This window comes from Podarcis bocagei (genome assembly GCF_964188305.1).
Source record: "Podarcis bocagei genome assembly, chromosome: Z".
NCBI lineage: Eukaryota > Metazoa > Chordata > Lepidosauria > Squamata > Lacertidae > Podarcis > Podarcis bocagei.
The window spans coordinates 52,708,487-52,728,261 of NC_138140.1; the positions used below are offsets into that span (position 1 = coordinate 52,708,487).

Here is a 19,775-nt window from a genome sequence, read left to right on the forward strand (position 1 = left end):
AGTTTTAACCTAGTAGTTCCCTTGGGAGCAGAGTCAGTGCAGCTCACATCAAGGATGCCCTAGGAATGACCCACTAAACAATGCACAAGTTGCAGCCTGAAGAAGGAGATTTTTACGCAATTGGCAGACAGATCTAGAGTTTGCAAAGGACTGGCAACATTTTTCTTTCTTTCTTTCTTTCTTTCCAAGTAAATTTTTATTGTTTTCGTTACATATTCTTTTCCAAAAAACCACATTAATGCCATATATTCCCTTTGACTCTGCCGAGTTGCGACTCCCCTCCCACCCTACAATTGGTATATTTAACCCCTTTCTATCGCGCACATCATTCTCACAATAATACTGTTATACATTGAAAGTATTATGTCAATCCTGCTAGTGTCTTGACCTCTTTTCATTTCTTCTTTAAATATTCAATAAATTTACTCCAATTATTTTGGTATCTTTGATCTTCCTGGTCCCGGATCCTCCCTGACAATTTGGCAAGTTCTGCATATTCTATCAACTTCACCTGCCACTCCTGGATGGTTGGTATGTCTTGTGATTTCCATCCTTGGGTCAGGAGGGTTCTTGCGGCGGCCATAACATACATAAACAGATTTTGGTCTCCCATTTTGATTTCCGTTCCTATTAAATCAAATAGACACGCTTTTTTATATTTCCAATATTTTCTTTCTCTTTTTCTATACATTTTAGCTAATTTTACTGGTGTCAAATGCCATCTATACATCATTTTTAGCAGGTTTTCCTTTAAAGCCATACATCCTGTAAATCTCAAACCCTCCTTCCATAGTCTTTTCCACGCTTCCAATTCGATGTTATGCCCAATATCGATCACCCATTTTATCATTGATTCCTTTACTTCTTTGTCTTTTGTATACCATTCAAGCAACAGACTATATATTCTAGATAAGGTTTTACCTTTACACTCTATTAACTTGATTTGGAATTTTGATTTTTTGTCTTTAAACCCATTTCTCTTTTTGTCTTCATTTCATAGAATCATAGAGTTGGAAGAGACCACAAGGGCCATCGAGTCCAACCCCCTGCCAAGTAGGAATTTAATAAGTCACTAATCTGGTGATATTGTAGCCACACTGTTAGCATCTTTCCAATTTGTTCATATGGTTTGAGCTTTATCCCCTGATCTGTTTTCCTGGTAATATCCTCATATGTTACTCTTTTCCCTTCCATATTTACTTTTTTCGTTGTCATCACCTCAATTGGTGATATCCACCACGGGGGGAGTTGAAAGGTGCAACTGCTGTCTCAACAGAGCCAATGGAACGGCCCTGCTTCCCTTCTCTCCCTCTGCCACAGCCTAATGTTTTCTCTTCTCCTTTTCAACATCGGAGTGTGAAATAGCTCTAACAGAAACATAACTAGGCATAAAAAGCTATTTATCCTCCTTGCCTCCATGAATGTCAATTTAAAAATTGATTGAAAGCATTAGGGCTAAAACAGGATGGAAGGCACAGTAAGAGGGTGTGAGAGAATTTCCTTTCACTCGCTTTGGCCACTTGGAGGGAACTCTGTCAATGAGGCAGCCACACGCCAGCCTTTGGCTCACCCCTCATATCTTCAATATAGCCCCATCTGTTACAGTGGCGGTGAGACAGTCTCAGCAGTAATTTGCTGGTTTGTCTGCTGAAGACCATTCTATGCTGTAGATGCTGGCATTCTCTTTCTTCTACAATTGTCATAACCTGCCCTGGGACCACTAGTGAAGAGCAGATCTACACATCCAATTTATTTATGTCAAATAATGCTCCCAGGGCTCCCAGGGCAGCAAACAGTAAGTGATGAAGATATCTTAAGAGCAATTCCAGTGCAGATGCAGCCCAGGGAAGATCTCAACTTAAAAGACTTGTTGAAGGAGGAAGGTCTTCAGCAGACCCTGAAAACAGAATGGAGACAGGACCTGTCTAATAGTCAGGGGGAGGGAACTCCAAAGGGGTAGGTGCCACAGCATCAGAGGCCCGATTCCTACCAATATTCTACAGTATGAACCTCCTGATAATATAGTATCTGCAGGAAGCCCTCACCTGCAGAGTACAGGGGTTGATTTGAGTAGCCTGATACAAACTACATAGGCTTCATGCACCATCAACAACACCTTGAACCTATTTAGTATCCTTTCATTGTAATATTAATCTGTACTGCTAGATTGAAGGTCTCAGGTTGAAAACCTCAGTCAACCACATTGCTCTAAGGCAGCCATGGGGAACCTCTGACCCTCTGGGTGAACGCAGGCCCACAAGAGTGCCTAATTTGACCCACCACACCATTTTGCCACACTCACCTTCCCCACACCTGACAACCTGTGCTTTATTCAACACCTTGAATGTGTTTGATGGACATCACAACCATTCAAATGAGCAAGTAGACAGGCCCCTGCTCTGGGGAGGTTACAATCTAAGTCAATGGAGGAATGACAGATGCGGGGGGACGGGACACAAAAAATGGAATGGATGGGCAGCTACAAGATGCTACCAACTTCAGAGGGAATCTGGTTAGACAGGAAACCAGCTTTTCCTAAGTCCAGGTGTTTTGGACTACAACTCTCATCATCTGTAAGCAGCATGGCAGGCTGCTGATGGGAACTGCAGTCCAAAACATCTGCCAGCAAACCAAATCCTGTCAAGTTCTCAAGCCATGGTTGATGCTGAAGGCATTTTTAAAATCTCTGCTCTTTTCCTACTATAGAGGCTGCTTTCCTCAACCAGCTCTGCCAAGTGAAATTGTCTTTAAAGGATAAAAAACAACTACCAGGGAGGAACTTGAGGATGGGCAGGGTGTGTGTGTGTGTGTGTGTGTGTGTGTGTGTGTGTGATGGAGAAGACTCATAAGAGAGGGTAAAAATGGTGGGAAATGTAAATTACTTTAAAAACCTGCATTTGTAACCTTGAATGTCAGCTGTTGGCTTGCAAGCCTAATCATGGATAGATCAGCAGCGGAAGCTGCAGAAACCATTTAGCATCCCATTACACCCACAGAGCAGCTCCTGAACAAAGGCACAGCAGGGGGCCTCTCCTCCGCATCCCATAGTGCTCTTGCACTAGGAGGGGTGAGAAATGATGCAAGAATGACAATGGCAGGGAAATGACCCTTAAGCAGAGTTCTTACAAGAGTAACCAACCTCTGGACTACACAGAACTCCGCTGGACGGTTCCTCAAAGATGCAATGGAGGCAGAAACATGGAATCTCTTTGCTGCCCTCACTACCACGATAGACCTGATTATGAGCCTGAATCTCATTTCCTCACTTACGCTCCAACCGGTCTGTGGTCTGAGAACCACAGCTCCTCAGCACATGGAGGAACAAAACAGACCCACAGCACTGGAGGGGGCACTCAGAAGCGATCATGTCAATGGCCCCATGAGACTCACCATTCCATGGGGAAACTAGGGCCTCCACAGCAGCAGCATGGCAAACCGCTCAGGCACCTAGGGAAGGTGCTTGCCCAGGGCATGTGTCCCACCCACGTGGGGGGGGGAGCCACCCATAGGGCAGGGTGAGCCAGGTCAGGCATGCTGCCAGAACTGTGTCCCTCCCATAGGGACACTGAGTGAGATGCAGTGTGCTTGGCTGGCCCAGCGCTGCCCGCAAAAGCAGCACAGGGCTGGGGCCCGAGCCCCTGTGTTCCTGTGGGTCACCCTACAGCTGAAGGGCCCCTGCGAGTGACGCAGCACAGCGGCTCTGGCGCCCTCCAGTCAATCACAGGTACTCTCCTGAGTCCTGCTGGAGGGCAGCTGAGGGGAAGGCTGTGGGCGGAGGCCAGTCCCATGCTGCCTTCTCAGGCAGAGTGCAGTGCCTGCAGGCGCCTGAGCCACTGCGTAACTCCCAGGAGAGATGTGTGGCTCAGGCACACTGCAGGCCCCGTAGGACCAGCACAGGCCAGTTGCATCTTTCCTAGCTGCCCTCTGGTGGCTGGGGGCGGACGCAGCAGCCCAGCACCCTGGGAGCCAAGCCCGGCCATGCTGATTTGGGGAGTAGTCCACCAGGCTCTTGGGCGCCTGGCCTTGGGCATCACCTTGGGCAGCAAACCCGTCCCCACGGTAAGCGCCCTCCCTGCCCGCCCCTTAGCTATGCTACTGCTCAACAGGATCACCTGCTCTATCCTCTGGAAAATCCCACAGAACAGTCAGGAATCCATCAGTTTCCATCAGTCTCTGGGAGTGGACCATCATAACTGGTCCCTTGCCTTTGCAGGGGAGAATCATCGCTGCAATTCCAAACCTCACCATGAAGTGTTCTGACCATAATAATGAGGTGATGGTCACCCTCTATTTCCAGACCAATGTTGGACCAATGACCACCTGAGACAGGCCCATTATTGCCGTGGAGGCCATGAACTCCTGAGCGAGAGAACTGAGGCACCCTCAGCACGGATGTTGAAGTCACCTGCAGCCTTTTCTCTCCCAGATACTTTAGTGAAATTGGTGCTGTGAGTAGGAAATGAAATGCTGAACAGCTTTATTCACAAGTGCTTTAATCAAGGTTCTCCAAGTTATCCATTTGAATCTTTGTTTACCTTTAATGTACCAGTAAATTGTTCACGAGTTATTAACCCCAGAAGAGAAAAAGCCATTTGTTTAAAATCACCTGCCCTTCCTCCTCCCAGCACCCCTCCCCTCACCTTGTCAGCTAGTTCCCTGCAATTAGAGAGCTTCTGTAAGGCAGAAATCCTTCATCACACTTTATGACTTCATTCCTTTCAAACTGTGAGTGCTGTTCCTCTTTCTCCCAGCCCCAAATAAAGCTCTCCAGGCCCTTTTTGCATCTTGCATCTACAGCAGCATTCTACCAAGCCAAAGCTATTTCTCTGCCAATCCCACAATACTCTATGCTTGACTCAGAGCAGCTTATAGCAGCATCTGGATTTTAGACAGTTCCTGCCAGCCAGCATGTCTAGTGGTCAGAATTGACCCTTCCTCCTAAATCCATCAGTTCCAGACTGCAAACTGAGTATTTCTTGCTTGCAAATACTCATGGGACTTCCTGGGAATGCAATGAGGAAGAAGAACAATCAGCACAGATAATTAATTCTGACAACACATTGCTCAACTGGAAGGGAGGTCATTCTAAAGCACTCAGGCTAAGTCAAATATTCTTGTAGGGATGCACAAATTTTTAAATATGGATCTGACAACCATCAATTTCATTTAGATGCCTATTTGTACATATGGCCGAACTGCATTAAGATATATAATTCAGGATTTGTGTATTATTTTAATTGTTGACATGAGCTGCCAATGTTTCTTTCCATTTTCTTGTTATTATATGGATGAATTTTTTTAAAAAAAGAAAAGAAATCTATAGATTGTAGCCAATGGAGCAGTAAGTTAAAGTCATTTAGTGGGACAGTTGACATGCATCATGCACAGGGTTACATTCCAGGGATTGCACACAAAGTTGTGGCTATAGCCAGAACAACCTCACATAACCATCTCCACCTTTTCTGAAGCTGACATGCCAAGTGAGCTTTGTTCTGTGCCTTGCTTGCCAGGCTCTGTGAACCTCTCAGACTCCAGTAAGCAAGTCTGAGAGCTTATGTGCATTTAACACACCTTGTGTGCATTTAATTTGTGTGATTTCAGCTGACTGGCCACCAAAAAGCTGCGTAAAGCTGCAATCACACAAGTTGTAAATCAACTGCACATTCATTCCAACGGTGAAATGTTTTGTGCCAGCAGAAAATTGTTGCACAAACGAATGAACAAGCAGATTGCTCATAACACTGTTGCATAACAGACTGCACCTCAATTGCCTGGGCAACGAGTGTCCACTAGCACAACTGTTGCACTGGATTCCTCTGTTGTGCAACATTCAAACTCACCCATCCTCTAGTGCAAAAGTCCTTGTGCCAATGAACAGAGAACACTGGATCCAGCCCCATGTTGTTGTATGAGAGTTAGCCATCATCAAGACCCCATATCCCCAGGCTGGTCAATGCAAAGTGAATTTCAAGGAGAGGAAAGGGAAGCCTCTCTCATTTTACACTGGTCATCAGCAGCATTTGCCAGAGGTGCACCTTAAACATCACTGGCAAGGCTGGTCTGCAAGCAAATCTGACATCTGTTCGCCTGAAAAAACTTGAGTGAAGGATAATAATAATAATAATAATAATTTATTATTTATACCCCGCCCATCTGGCTGGGCCTCCCCAGCCACTCTGGGCGGCTTCCATAAAAACCAAAAATACAATAAAATATCACACGTTAAAAACTTCCCTGAACAGGGCTGCCTTAAGATGTCTCCTGAATGTCAGGTAGTTGTTTATCGCTTTGACATCTGCTGGAAGGGCGTTCCACAGGGCGGGCGCCACTACCGAGAAGGCCCTCTGCCTGGTTCCCTGTAGCTTTGCTTCTCGCAATGAGGGAACCGCCAGAAGGCCCTCGGCGCTGGACCTCAGCGTCCGGGCAGAATGATGGGGGTGGAGACGCTCCTTCAGGTATACTGGACACTCCCATTCTTCTCATGTACACTTGTGTCTGTTCCTTCCTCCAGAGCATGAGGTTCGGTGGGGGGGCATTTTCTGAAGATATACTGGGGAGGAATCAGAATGCAGGTATTTTTGCAATACCTTTTTTGCAATCTGACATTAACTTCATTTACAATTAGTTCTGTTAGGGAATATCCCCCACAATCAGTTGGTTTAGAAATATGGAATTATGGACAAATATATCTAGATGTAGCACTTTGCTTCTTTGTACATATGCTGCAGTCTTATCCAGAAATCTTTTTTTGTGAAATTCTCACAAGAATCCTCGACCATATCCAGGCACTCTTGCAGGAAAGTGATTTTCTAGATCCATTTCAGTTGGGGTTTAGGCCTGGTTTTTGAATAGAAACTGCTTTGGTCAACTTGTATGATGACCTCTGTTGAGAGACAGACAGGGGAAATGTGTCCTTGTTAATTCTCCTTGACCTCTCAGAGGCTTTCAATACCATAAACCACAGTATCCTTCTGGAACATCTGTCTGAGTTGCGGGTGGGTGGCACTGCTTTGCACTGGTTCCAGTCCTTCTTGGATGGACACTGCAGAGGTAGTCGCTTGGGAAGGGCTTTCAGGGTTCCTCAGGGTTCAGTTTATCTCCCAAGCTGTTCCACTTCCAAATGAAACTGCTGAGTGGGGTCGTCTGGAATTTTGGAGTACGTTGTCAGCAATATGCTGTTGACACACAGCTCTGCTTTTCTTCAGGTGTGGCACTCAATGAGTTGGACTGTTGTCTTGCTTTGGTAATGGACTGGATGAGAACCAACAAACTGAAGCTCAATTCAGGTAAGACTGAGGCCCTCTGTAGCAGAGCTACAATTGTCTATGCTCTGGTAACCTCTAGATTAGATTACTGCAACAAGAGACTGCCTCTGAAGATGGTTTGGAAACTTCAGATGCTGCAAAATTTAGCATTCAGGTTGCTCCCTTGGGCAAGATAGTCTGAGCATATAATGCGAATCCTGGCCCATCTGCACTGACTGCCAAATAGTTTCTGGACCCAGTTCAAAGTGCTGAGCCTTAAACAGCTCAGGACTACAATTCCTCAAGGACTGCCTCTCCCCATATTGACCTTCCTGGACCCTGAGATCATCTTCTGAGGCCCTTCTTCATGTGCCCTCTCCATGAGAGGTCCGGAGAGCAGCAACATGAGAACGGGCCTTTTCTGCAGTGGCTCCTTGTTTGTGCAATGCTCTCCCTAGGGAGGCTCATCTGGTGCCTTCATTACATATCTTTAGTTGTCAGGCAAAAGCTTTCCTCTTCTCCCAGGCCTTAGAAACTGTGGGAGGGTTGTATTGTTGTGTTTACTATGTTATGCATTTTGTGTTTTTATATTGTAAACCACCCTTTGCTTTAATACATAATAATAATAACAAAAATGACCCTGAAGGCAGTTGGTTTTTATGGGTAAATGTGGCCAACATCATTACAGTTCTATAATACACCAAAGTACTTCATTTTCATGTTTTAAATCCTAATTTAATATTTTTGTTTGTTTGTTTGTTTGTTTGTTTGTTTGTTTATCATTTCCCCTTCCTTCACCCCAAGGTACTAGGGCAGGTTACAATAATTTAAACACAGTATCAGAAACAGTCCAAAGCAACTTGAAACAAGGTGGGCCCTGAAAATAGGGTAAAGAGGCGCACCTTCAGCATTCATGGTGCCAGACACACCTCTGCAGGGAGGAAGTTCCACGACTCTGGGGGTACTATGCAGGCGGCAGCGAGGAAGGGGGGAAAGGACAGGTGAGAGTATCTGCCTGCATCTCCTTATCCCCCCTCCCACAAATGCATGTTTAATTAGGGTTTGAAACGGCCACCCACTTTGACAGTGCCAGATCTTTCCAGGTGCCTCCAACCCAGGAATGCCTCAACCCATTCCAAGCAAACCCTGGATCAGCCTGATTTGAGAACTGGGATTTTCCTAAGCTGTTGCTGAGCTCTATTGCGCATGTTCACATGTAGTTGCTTCTGTATGATGTCTTTTTTCCCCCTCACCCCTCTTCCACTGCTCTCTCAAAGAAATAAACAATGGAAACATAAGAAGAGCCCGCTGGATCAGGCCAGTGGAATGCCTGGCCCAGCATCCTGCTCTCCCAATGGCCAGCCAGCAAACTGGCCCTGAGCTCCCCTCCTGCGGCTCCACTGGCATTCAGGAGCAGAACTGCTTCTGACTGCAGAGCAAATGGTCTGTAAAAACTGGAAGGAGAACTCACCGTCGCTGACAGCTTCCCAGCATTCTTCTGCATGTATGTGATGGCATCTTGTATCAAGGAGAAGAGACTGAGAAGCACATGCTCCATGTTGTAGATGCCCCTCATGCCTCTCGTCAGCCCTTCCAGAGAACGGAGGTACTCCTGCCAATGGCTATCTATCTCCACCAGGCTGGCCAGGCACCCCTGGAGCACAGAGCCACAGAACCCAGCACATGGCTTCACCATCATAAGGTCTTGGCAATGGGCACAGTACCACATCTTCAACAGGGCCCTACCACAGTCCTTGCTGAACTTCAAGTGGTCGGTGGTGTTCACCACCTCAATGCCAAGGTTGAGTGCCTGGAGGAAGACTCGCGTCACCTGGAGAGACTTGGACACCTGCGTCATCATGATTTTGGGAAAGTTCCCAAACACCTTCAGGTCTCGCCGGGCAAGTCGGAGGCACTCGGTCATTTCCAGCGAAGGCTTCGGTGAGCCCGGGTTCACCAGGCGCGGGTAGACCAATGGGAACAAGCTGTCAAAGAATTCGTTTATCATGTCATTGACGTTGATGTCTGAGCCCAGGATGTACAAGGATATGTCCGTAAAAAACTCCCCCACAAATTTAAAAGCTCTGGCAGCTATATTGCGATAATAGTTTCTGAACATGGAGTTGGTGTAGTTTCTCGCATGTCGCACTACAATTTCAAAGGCTTCTGGAAAAAAAGAAAGAAAGGAGGAGGGGTCAGTGAACCCTTTTCCAGAAAGCAGAAACAGGAGAGTGAGAGGTGGGTCTTCTTCTAAGAGTAGGGTCTTCAACTATAGAATCCATGTTGACAGCAAATCAAAAGCAACCTTGAAGAAATGTGTAACTCTCCCCAACTGGAAATAATTTCACACCCCCTGCCTACCCAACCAACTAGCAACTCCCCCTAGACAGAAGATAAATCAGAGCATTACTGAAGCATGTTTGGAGGACAGGAGATCTTTCCTTTCCAGTGTACATTTAATATATGCCAATGTGCTCCAACACAGATGGTTTAAAAGGTTTAACAGGCTTTGCTTTTTCCTTTCTTTTTTTGCTGACCAATAGGGTATTGTGGTCATTTTTAGAATAATAGAATCATAGATCTGTAGAATTGGAAGGGATCTCAGGGGTCATCTAGTCCTCCCCTGCAATGCAGGAAACTCAGCTAATGCATCCATGACCTCTGCTTAGAAACCTCCAAGATAGAAGAGTCCATCACCTCCTGAGGGAGACCGTTCCACTGCTGAACAGCTCTTACTGTCAGAAGGTTTTTCCAAATGTTAGTCAAAATCTCCTTTCTTGTAACTTGGAGCCATTTTAATAATGTTGCTGTTAAATATGCTGAATCCCCTCTAGTTAACATAGAGTTTTTAAATTCTGCATTTTGTTTTTACTAAATTGAAATGCTATACTCTATCCTAGGTTAAAGCATCATTTTAATTTTTAACATGGAACCACAGACATATGCTTATGCATTTATTACACATTTAATGAAAGAGTAATATTTTAAAAAAGCTGTCCCTTTATGGAGATTTAGCATTTTGCATTTTAAAAAAGAGCATTTAACATCATTTTAGCAGATCAATATTAGGTAATATCGCCTTTGGGGTCTACCTGGCATCTTCACACAGATTGGAGAAAGAGTCACATGAATGCTGCCCTAGTTACATTAATGGAGCCAGATCACAACATCCAACTGCTGCCATGACCTCTTCCCTTTCTGTTGAGCCATATTGGACCAGCAGCTCCTGCCAAGCAAGGGTCACATGTGTGCCAAGTGGGTTGATTCAGAAGAACTGTTTCTTCTCCTTCTCCCACCTTCCCAGGTCCCATGTAAAGCTGGTGCCTAGCCCAAAGGGTCTCACCCTGGGGCTCTCACTTGAGACTGAAGTTTCTTTGAGAACCCATTAGAAACCACCAACAGAGCGATAGAACTCTTGGAAGATTTTGGTAAACTATCCGGATTCAAACTAAATAGGGGAAAAACTAAAATATTAACAAAGAACTTGACAATACAAGAAAGATCACAGCTAGAACAACAGGTGGATATTAAAGTAGTAAATAAGGTGAAATATTTGGGAATTTGGTTGTCCCCAAAGAACATTAATTTGGTAGAGGACAATTATAACAAACTGTGGAAGGAAATTAAGAAAGATATGAACACTTGGCGTAGACTGAACTTATCCTGGACCGGGAGGATGGAATCGATTAAGATGTGTGTCCTCCCGAGACTGCTATTCCTGTTTCAGAGTTTACCAATTATAAAAGGTACCACCTGCTTTAAAAACTGGCAAAGGATCTTGACCAAATATATTTGGCAAGAGAAGAAACCCAGGGTGAAACTTAAATATCTGATAGATTCCAGGGAAAGAGGAGGTTTTGGTGTACCAAATTTAAGGCTCTATTATGAGGCGGCATGCCTACTCTGGATAAAGGAATGGGCCACCCTGAATGACACTGACTTATTAGATTTGGAAGGATTTGATTTAAGATTTGGGTGGCATGCCTACCTCTGGCAGGGAAAAGATAAAGTCCACAGAGGATTTTATAATCATATTGTTAGAGGATCACTCATAGAAGTTTGGAATAGGAGGAAAAATGTGATTGAACAATACACCCCCTGGTGGCTATCACCCGTGGATATTATTAAAATAAAGAAATCAAATATGATAGGTAAAAGGTGGACGTATGAGGATCTTTTAACTAAATCAGAAGAAGGGTGGAAGTTAAAATCACAGGATGAATTGAAAGAGAAAATTAAGGATTGGTATCACCTACATCAAGTTAACGCAATATGGAGGGAGCATAAGAGAATAGGTATGGGAGAAAATAAATCTAGATTTCAAGTGGAGATTATGGAGAGTAATAACAAACTATTATCTAAAATGTATAGGCAATTGCTGGAAAGTGAAAACAAGGAAGTGATGATCAAAGAGGTAATGATTAAATGGAATAAAGATCTAGGATATGAGATAGGATATGACAAATGGCAAACATTATGGAAGAAAGGTATGAAATTTACCGTATGTGCTGACCTATGTGAGAATTTGTATAAGATGATGTATCGCTGGTACCTGACCCCGGCAAGACTAGGGAAAATGTATAGAACAATAGATAACACTTGCTGGAGGTGTAAAGATAAGGTGGGGACTTTCTTTCATATTTGGTGGACCTGTGAGAAAGTGAAGGGTTTCTGGGGACAAATTCACGAGGAGCTAAAGAAAATTCTAAAGTATAATTTTCCCAAGAAACCCGAAGCGTTCTTACTAGGGATGGTTGGGGAGGAAATAAAAAAGACAGATCAGATTTTTTTCCAGTATGCTGCCACTGCTGCGAGAATATTAATAGCAAAGAAATGGAAATCCCCAGAAATACCAACAATAAGAGAGTGGCAGGAGAAAGTGTATCAATACTTGGACCTGGCGAGACTTACCCAATATGTTAGGCGGGATAGCTCGAGTAAAAAGATTGAAGATTGGTCTAAATTCATAAGTTATCTTGAGACTAATTTGAGAATTAATAACTTAACAGTAGACGACGGTTAACTTCTACGACATGTAAAGAAAAATGAAAATAACTGCAGAAGAATAATATAGAATACTTAATCCAAAGCTGAGGTTAATGGAAGTCAAATGTGTGTAAGGGTATGATTGGAATTTTTCTTTTGTATAGTGTTTTTTTTCTCTATTACTTCGAGGTGTGTATATTTTAATGTGCTGTTTGTACTATTTTATATGGTACAATTTTTCTTTGTATGTGTAAGTATATGTGATTGTAATAAAGTTATTTTAAAAAAAAAATAAAATTTAAAAAAAAAAAAAAAAAGAGACTGAACAGGTGACTCATAAGATGGAGAGGACATTAAAGGTCTATTAATTCAGGCAGCCTACGTACAGAGATGAAGGAGACGGAGAACCCAATGGCTCTGGCATGGCAGTAGCCCCCTAGTTCTAGAACACCGTCCTTCTGGATGCTTATTGGGAGTTCATTCCTCTATGGAAATTTCCTTGCTTCTTTCCAGCTTATGGTGTCCATCGTTAAGACTGTTTTCCAGCCTTGAGCCCATTTGCTTTTATAGAACAGTTTTTGTACCTGTTGATATTGATGTTGCTGGAAGTTTTTTTGATACCTTAACTGCATTCTGTGATTTGTAATTTTATGATTTATTCTATTTTTATATGTAAACTGCTTTGAGGTCCCTTGTGACATTCAGCAGGAAGTAAGCACATTAAATTGAGTCAAACTGAAGCAAGTGAAGCCTTCTGCATCTTCCCTATGGAATCCCACACAAACCTCTGGATGGAAAAAGCACATGCACATTTCTCATAGATTTTGGCCCAGTTGTATAATTCTGCACCCAGAGTCATGCAGAACTTCCCTGCTCAGGATACACAAAATGACAAACTCTTTCTACCCACCAGGACATAAAAGGAACACGTTGAAAGAGGGGAGGCTTATATTCTTTCTAGTGCTAAATAGCCGCACGGCTCCAGGCCTCCTCAGCTCTCGAGGGCACCCTTAATAAAGTGATGGCAAAGTCACAAACAGCCCTTGCGGTTCACAGGTCACTAACCATGTTTGGAGTAACAGCTTTCTATTCTGCCACCCTGGGAATGAGGGGGAGGGGGAAATGGATGCAGCAGGCATGAAAATGATTCACATGAAATATTAAATATATATATCTGTATATCTATTAAAGTTTCAAAAGCATAAGGTTTTATGTCTCCTCCCTCTCCTGCCCATGGCCCCTTGCTCAAATTATGGCTGAAGAGAGAGCAAGTTACGGGAGCCTTTGCAGCAGAGCTTGCAACAGCAGCCAGAGCCTTGCATTAAGTAACTTAGGAAGCTGAAAGGAATAACTGCCTATAAATTACAGGCTAAAAAACAAGAGTTTCTTGCTTTAATACTTTTGGCAAAGTTCCCCATGATACTCTTGCAGAGAGGCTAGGAAATGCCACAGTTAGGTAGATTTGTAGCTGGTTGACTGACCAAAACCCAAAGAGTGGTTATTAGTCATCCTCGAAGGAAATGGCAAATGGGGTGCCACAGGGTTCTGTCCTGGACCTGTTGTTGTCCAGCATCTTTATACATGACTTGAATACACGCTCACCAAATCTGTAGGTGACTCCAAACTGAGGGGGATAGCTGAAGCCACAGAAGACAGAATCGATTTGGAGAACTGGGCCAAACTAACAAGCAAACCCCACCCCCAAGGCTGGTGGCTGGGCTGCGAGGCGAGGCAGCACCAGGCATCCATCAGGTGGCTTGATTGACATGTGTAATGCTGGTGGCGAACAGGGCAGGAATCTGCGGGAATACATTGCCTAATTGGAAATTCTAAAATCGCTCTTGCAACTTTAACTTTAAACCAGTTTCAGGCAATGTATAGATACATCTCCGAGGCCTTCTGAAGGCGCATCTGCAGAACCACACAAGGAGAAAAAGAAGTCAAAACTGGAAACTATTAAAGGGGAGTAGTGACATCACGGAGTGAAAAGGGCATCTTAAACCATGACTCCCCTTCACCCTGAAGGCAATTAGAAGCACAGTCTGCTTTAATTAAATCATTTGCTTCAAACTGTGTTAGTGCCACGCCGCCTCCCCCCGGGCTATCCCCTGTAGAAGCCGAAAACTGCAAAATAACAACACACTGGACGATTAGTTTTTTACTCTTTCTCAGACCAGCGGAGAACTGCTGGAACAGGAATATGGCAGTCCCACTATGGCAGCACAGCCTCAAAGGATTGGCAAAAATAATTCAGAATGAGAAGAAAAGTCACTTGATGCAACAGTGTTAGCCACTCTGGAAGGAGTTGCCCCAAGATTGTGCAAAAACCTCACATCCGAATGTATCCAAACAGTTGCAGATGTCATGATAGCAGCAAACAAAGCTATGGAGCTCAGCCTGAAAAACTGGTCTGCAATCAAATTAATCAAAATAATGCAGGCAGACATCAAATTACTGTTGAGGAATGCACAGGATAGAGACCGCTGATTTAACGTCTGTATCTGTGGAGCACTAGAGCACTTTTCAAGAATCAACTTTATGAGAAGCTTTTACAGCATTAATGAAATGCTTCGTGATATCGCTCTGGAGTTTGAATCAATTGAAAGAATCTATAGCGTGGCCAAAACTTAAAGCAGAAGAAGGGACATTGTTGTTATTCTTTTGTCATTCTTTTGTTATAATATTATAAAGACACCTCTTTATAATATTTTGTGGAATATATATTATTACACACACACTCCCTGCATGCATGCAAAAACAGGCTCCAGCAGTTGGAGTGGACAAGACCTTGAGTGGGTCCAACAGTAAAGATGGCAGTTTCTGCACATGCTGTAGGGGGGAGTGAGGGGCAGATGAGGCTCATCCACCTGGGAAGTAGCCCATCCAGGAGAAGGAAAACTCTGACCCTAAACCTCCATTGCCTTGTGGGGCATATTTGGGAGAAGAAAAGGCTAAGGAGTAAACCCTACACAAACCCAGAGTGGAGTCCCTAAGAGGGTTGGAAGGCGCCTTGTACGCCTCCTTCTGGCAACTCCTGCAGCCAAGCTGGTGCCCAACGTCTTGCTCTGATTCCCTTTGGACCACATCAGTGAGGCTGAGAGGGGGGTTTTGTCGTCTGGGCAGCCCAGGACCTCCAGACACACAGCCCAAGCTTGCACCCCAAAGAGCTCACTTTGATGCTGCTAATGCTGCAATTTGACTTCACCCCCGAAGGCGCACCCCATTGTCTCTCAAGACAGATGGATGCCAAGAGAGTAGCTAACCTTGATCTTAGGGACTGCTCAAACATGTCTGCTAGGTAAAAAGATTATGCAAGACTAGACAATCATTTAATTTCCAATGGATGGACCTCTATGCCATAGTTATTTGGTGCTGTGGATGCGCATGAAAATTCTGTCAAGTGGTTAAGCTTACCACAGCAAATGACAGTGTAGCAGAGATTGTTTTACTCTGCAAACACAAGCACACATTATATTCCCAGGGAATATAAGGACAAACTGTTCCAGTAGCAGTTTCTGCCATGACATCCCTGGGAATCTTTCTTCATTTTTATTATTAATATTACACTACAAAATTAAATAAAATAAGATGGTGAGCTAAAAATGCATTGAGATCATCCGAAAATATCTTTTGAACATACAAGATAGTTTAGAAAGAGTTTTCAGGCAATTAAAAACCCACACTGAATTTCTTCAAGGGGGAGGACTTACCAGGATTGCAGATTCTCTGGTGATGGAGACACAGCTCATGAAAGTCTGCAGAGGCCAGGTTTCAAAGATCAAGAGAATGTCTGATTTATAAATAAATTATATCAAGGTGCTTTGGAATAAGGAAAGGGGTTGGAAGATGAAAACATGCTATCAAAAGTAGAGTAATCATCCCCGCACTATGAATACATATTTCATAATGTTTGCATGCAGAAACCAACAGAGAATATATTATTGAAGACTCTTAAATCTACATCTCCATTATTAAAATGTTTAGACTCATGAATTCTGCTGCTATGGCAGCAAAAAGATTAAAATGGGGTGAAGGGGACAGCAGCATTGTTCTACCTGTTTGGAAATTTGAACTCAACATACAATTCTGGACGATGTAAAATCCTAGGAGTTAAACTCTTGCAAAGCTTTATGAAATTGATTGCAAACTTGTCCCTCTGCCTTCCCTCTGTCTTCTGCACTCCCAATTTCTTCCTGATGCTACACAACCACTAAAAGCCATCTCTCAAAAAGAGGGAAACCAAACTAAGCAATGGCTGCTGAGAAGACTGTTCTGACATAGCCTGGAAGCTCTAGCTTGTGGAAGAAGCAGCTGCCATGCAGCCACTCTTAATTCATCTCCCTGATAGAAAGAAAGCAGCCCAGGTGGGGAGACAAGAGCCGACCAGAGAAAGTGAAGGAGAAGTCCAATGGAGGCACTGGGAACAGGCCAGCCAAGTTGAAGGCATGGAACCTGCCTCTTTTGATGAGCCCTTTCCCCAGAGATATAGAAGAGATATCTAAAACATATAGGGGAGTAGATAAGTTAAGGCGCAGCCATCCAGAACTCTCCAGGAAAAAGCTTGTTTACTTTGGACCAAGATCTAGACTCCAATGAGTGGTTTCACTTTCAGCTTAAGCTTAATTAGCTCATAAAAATAGCTTATTCTGACAAATGATCCACTTTTAATTAAAATAAACACCCAAAGTTAGAGATCCTGGTTTGACACTCCAGTTTGAGAGCAAAACAATAGTTGGCAATAATAAGGCTTGTGTCAATTCAGATGCTACAAGAAACCACAGGTATCACTAAGCAGCAAAGGGGGAGGTTAGGAGTGCCAGCATCAAACCATAGTTCAGCGGTCGCCAAACCACAGTTCACCTACTAGACTGCAATGTTTATTTATCATATCTCATAGGGAAGGGAAGGGAAGGCACAAGAACTAGGGAATTTTGAAGAACAATCTCAATTGCCACCTGATTTTGCTAATATCCCCTTGGGGGGGGGGGAATTAACTGGTTCAGCTACAATACACTAAAAAGTTACATGCCTCGCGCACTTAATTCCTGTTAATGTGCACTAACCAAAATTGTTGGGAATCCAGAGGAAGACTCACTTTCCTATATAAAGAAAAGAGGCTTCTGGCAAGTGAAAGCCAAATGCAAACAAACTGAAGTGGAACAGGAATAAATTGTCCAATGATTTGCATCAGTCATATATGAGTTGGTTAGCATACAAACCAACAATGTGGTTGGACAATGTGAGATACGGTGTATTTTTTGTTAGTTATGCAGCTGACTAAGCCGTCGCCTGCAATGTATGCTTGAAGCCAGAAAAGAAACAAAGAAAGTTATCCAGCTCTCATGAAGGACAATATTTTTAATTTCTTTTTATTTATTTTAAAGGAATGCATTAGTACTACGCATAATGCTTTGTATTTTACACATTTCTCTTGCTTTATGATATCTGCAGAATCTGTAAGAACGTCCCTCCTCCCCCTTTATAGGGAGTAAGACTGTCCATTTTTGTGATTAAGCATGCAATCATATCAACTCAGTTTTATCATCTCATATGTCCACCCTTTTTACCAAGGGTTCTTTCAGCAGAAAGATGTCAGAAAATAAGAGTTTATGTAATAGACAAAAGAATTATTTTCTTTGCATTTGTATTTTATGCTACACTGTCCTGGGTTACTTCAGGTGGAAAGGAGGGGAAGAAATAGAACAAACTGTTATTATGTGAAACTGGAAAGGTAGGCCAATATCAGAAGTCGATGAATGGAGCCATCAGAGAAAAAACAGCTTAGGTTCAAAGAAACTGTCAACAGAAGTATGGGTAAAGAGGACAACCCCTTTGGCGTTTTTGTTTTTGTGTTTTTTTTAAATGATATTTATTAAGAATTTTCAAATTACAAGAAAAACAAAGAGAAGAAGAAGGAAAAGAAAAACAAACAAACAAAAAAACAACCACAATCACAATCAAAAAACAAAAATAAACCACAAAAAATTTAAAAACAAATCCAATATTCCCAAATCCTTAACTGTCATTGCCTTATTTCATCGACCTCCTCACACCTCCCTTTTTTGTATTCTAGTTATTAATTATCACAGCAAATCCTTTCCATTTTTCATAATATTCTATCATTAAATTACCTTAATCTATTTTAACCTTATCTTACTATCAAAAAAACTTAAAACTTAAAACTTAGATCTTATTTACCAATTTCTCATAACCATAACATATTCTTACATAATTCTTTTAAAATTTCTGCTAAAGCCAAATAATTTCATTCCAACATTTTTCTAAAATTCATCAATTTTATAAAACAATCCTAATAACATTTTTAAAAACTTTCTTCCAATCTTCATCCAACGTCTCTTTCTCCTGGTCCTGGATTTTGTCAGTCCTTTCTATCCCATCCATTTAGCTCATTAACCTGGTAATCTTGTGTCCGAGGCCCTTAAGTCTCTTCCATATCCCTTCCGCAGATCTTCTTCATATTTATACCTGTACTTTACTTTATCTCCTGCTCCATTCACTCGTGGAAACTCCAACTTAACAGTATTTTTGCCCCATATCGAGAAATCAGCCCCTTTTCTATAGTCCACACTAAACTCCATATGGTATTTAAAAATATGTTTCAAAGTCCCTCCAGAGTTAAGAGCCCCCACAACCCCAAACATCTCACGGCCCATTGCCGGACTTGAAAAATCAAAACGTCCCTGCATAGGGGGGTCTATCCAACCCCCCATTTCCAAACCAAACAAAACGGAGCTCTCTGGGAGCCAAGCCGATTGTGATGATGGAAGAGGACCCTGAGCCCCCATCCAACCAATGACTATCATCAGCGCAGGTAAGAAAAAAAGCACATTTCATTTTGTACTGTTTTATTGATTTCATTTTATGGATCAATGGCATCATTAGTGTTAAGTTGTGGATGAACATATCAGACGACACAGCAATTCTTCAGACAGCTCTTGTTTATTCACAGGCCAGAACAGAACTGAACTGAAGGGTTCAGCCAGCCTGCTTATATAGAGCTCAACTACAAAGCAACAGTAACCACTTTCTGTAACTATCCAATCACTGAACATCACTTTCAATCCCTTATTTGCATATGTGGACCTGAGTGAAAACTATCTACAGTATCCCCCTGCTGGCCCAGGGTGAGAACTTCAGTACATAACAGTTAGATAGTAAAATTCATGTCAAATTGCTGTTCTAGGGGTCACTTTTCATCGTCTGGTTCCTTTTTGCGTTTTGGTTTGTGTAGCTTTTTCGGTTTTTTGACTGTGACTTGTTCCTCATTTTATGGGACTGACTTGTGACTTCGCTTTTGTGACTGTGGCTTGTGACTTGATTTTTGTGACTTGGTTTTGTGACTATGTGGAACCCAGTTCAGCTAATGGTTGATTATGTGGCTGCAGAAATGGATAAAAGCCCCCCATCCAAACTGACTATCATCAGTGCACGTAAGAAAAGAAATAAATGTTAATTTTTTTCATCTAAAATATTGTCTTATTTATTTTATAGTACAGTACATTGATTATTACCTCCATTTTATTG

The 19,775-nt window shown here is 42.8% G+C and overlaps 1 protein-coding gene across 3 annotated transcripts in view; it reads right to left on the reverse strand.

The window, feature by feature from the left end:
* GPC3 (glypican 3) overlaps positions 1-19,775 on the reverse strand; it is a 280,416-nt gene that overhangs the window by 148,512 nt on the left and 112,129 nt on the right. For all 3 annotated transcript variants that reach the window (XM_081180470.1, XM_081180469.1, XM_081180468.1), the window contains one exon: positions 8,716-9,410. In XM_081180470.1, coding sequence (XP_081036596.1) covers positions 8,716-9,410 — 695 coding nt within the window. The remainder of the gene's footprint in view (positions 1-8,715; positions 9,411-19,775) is intronic.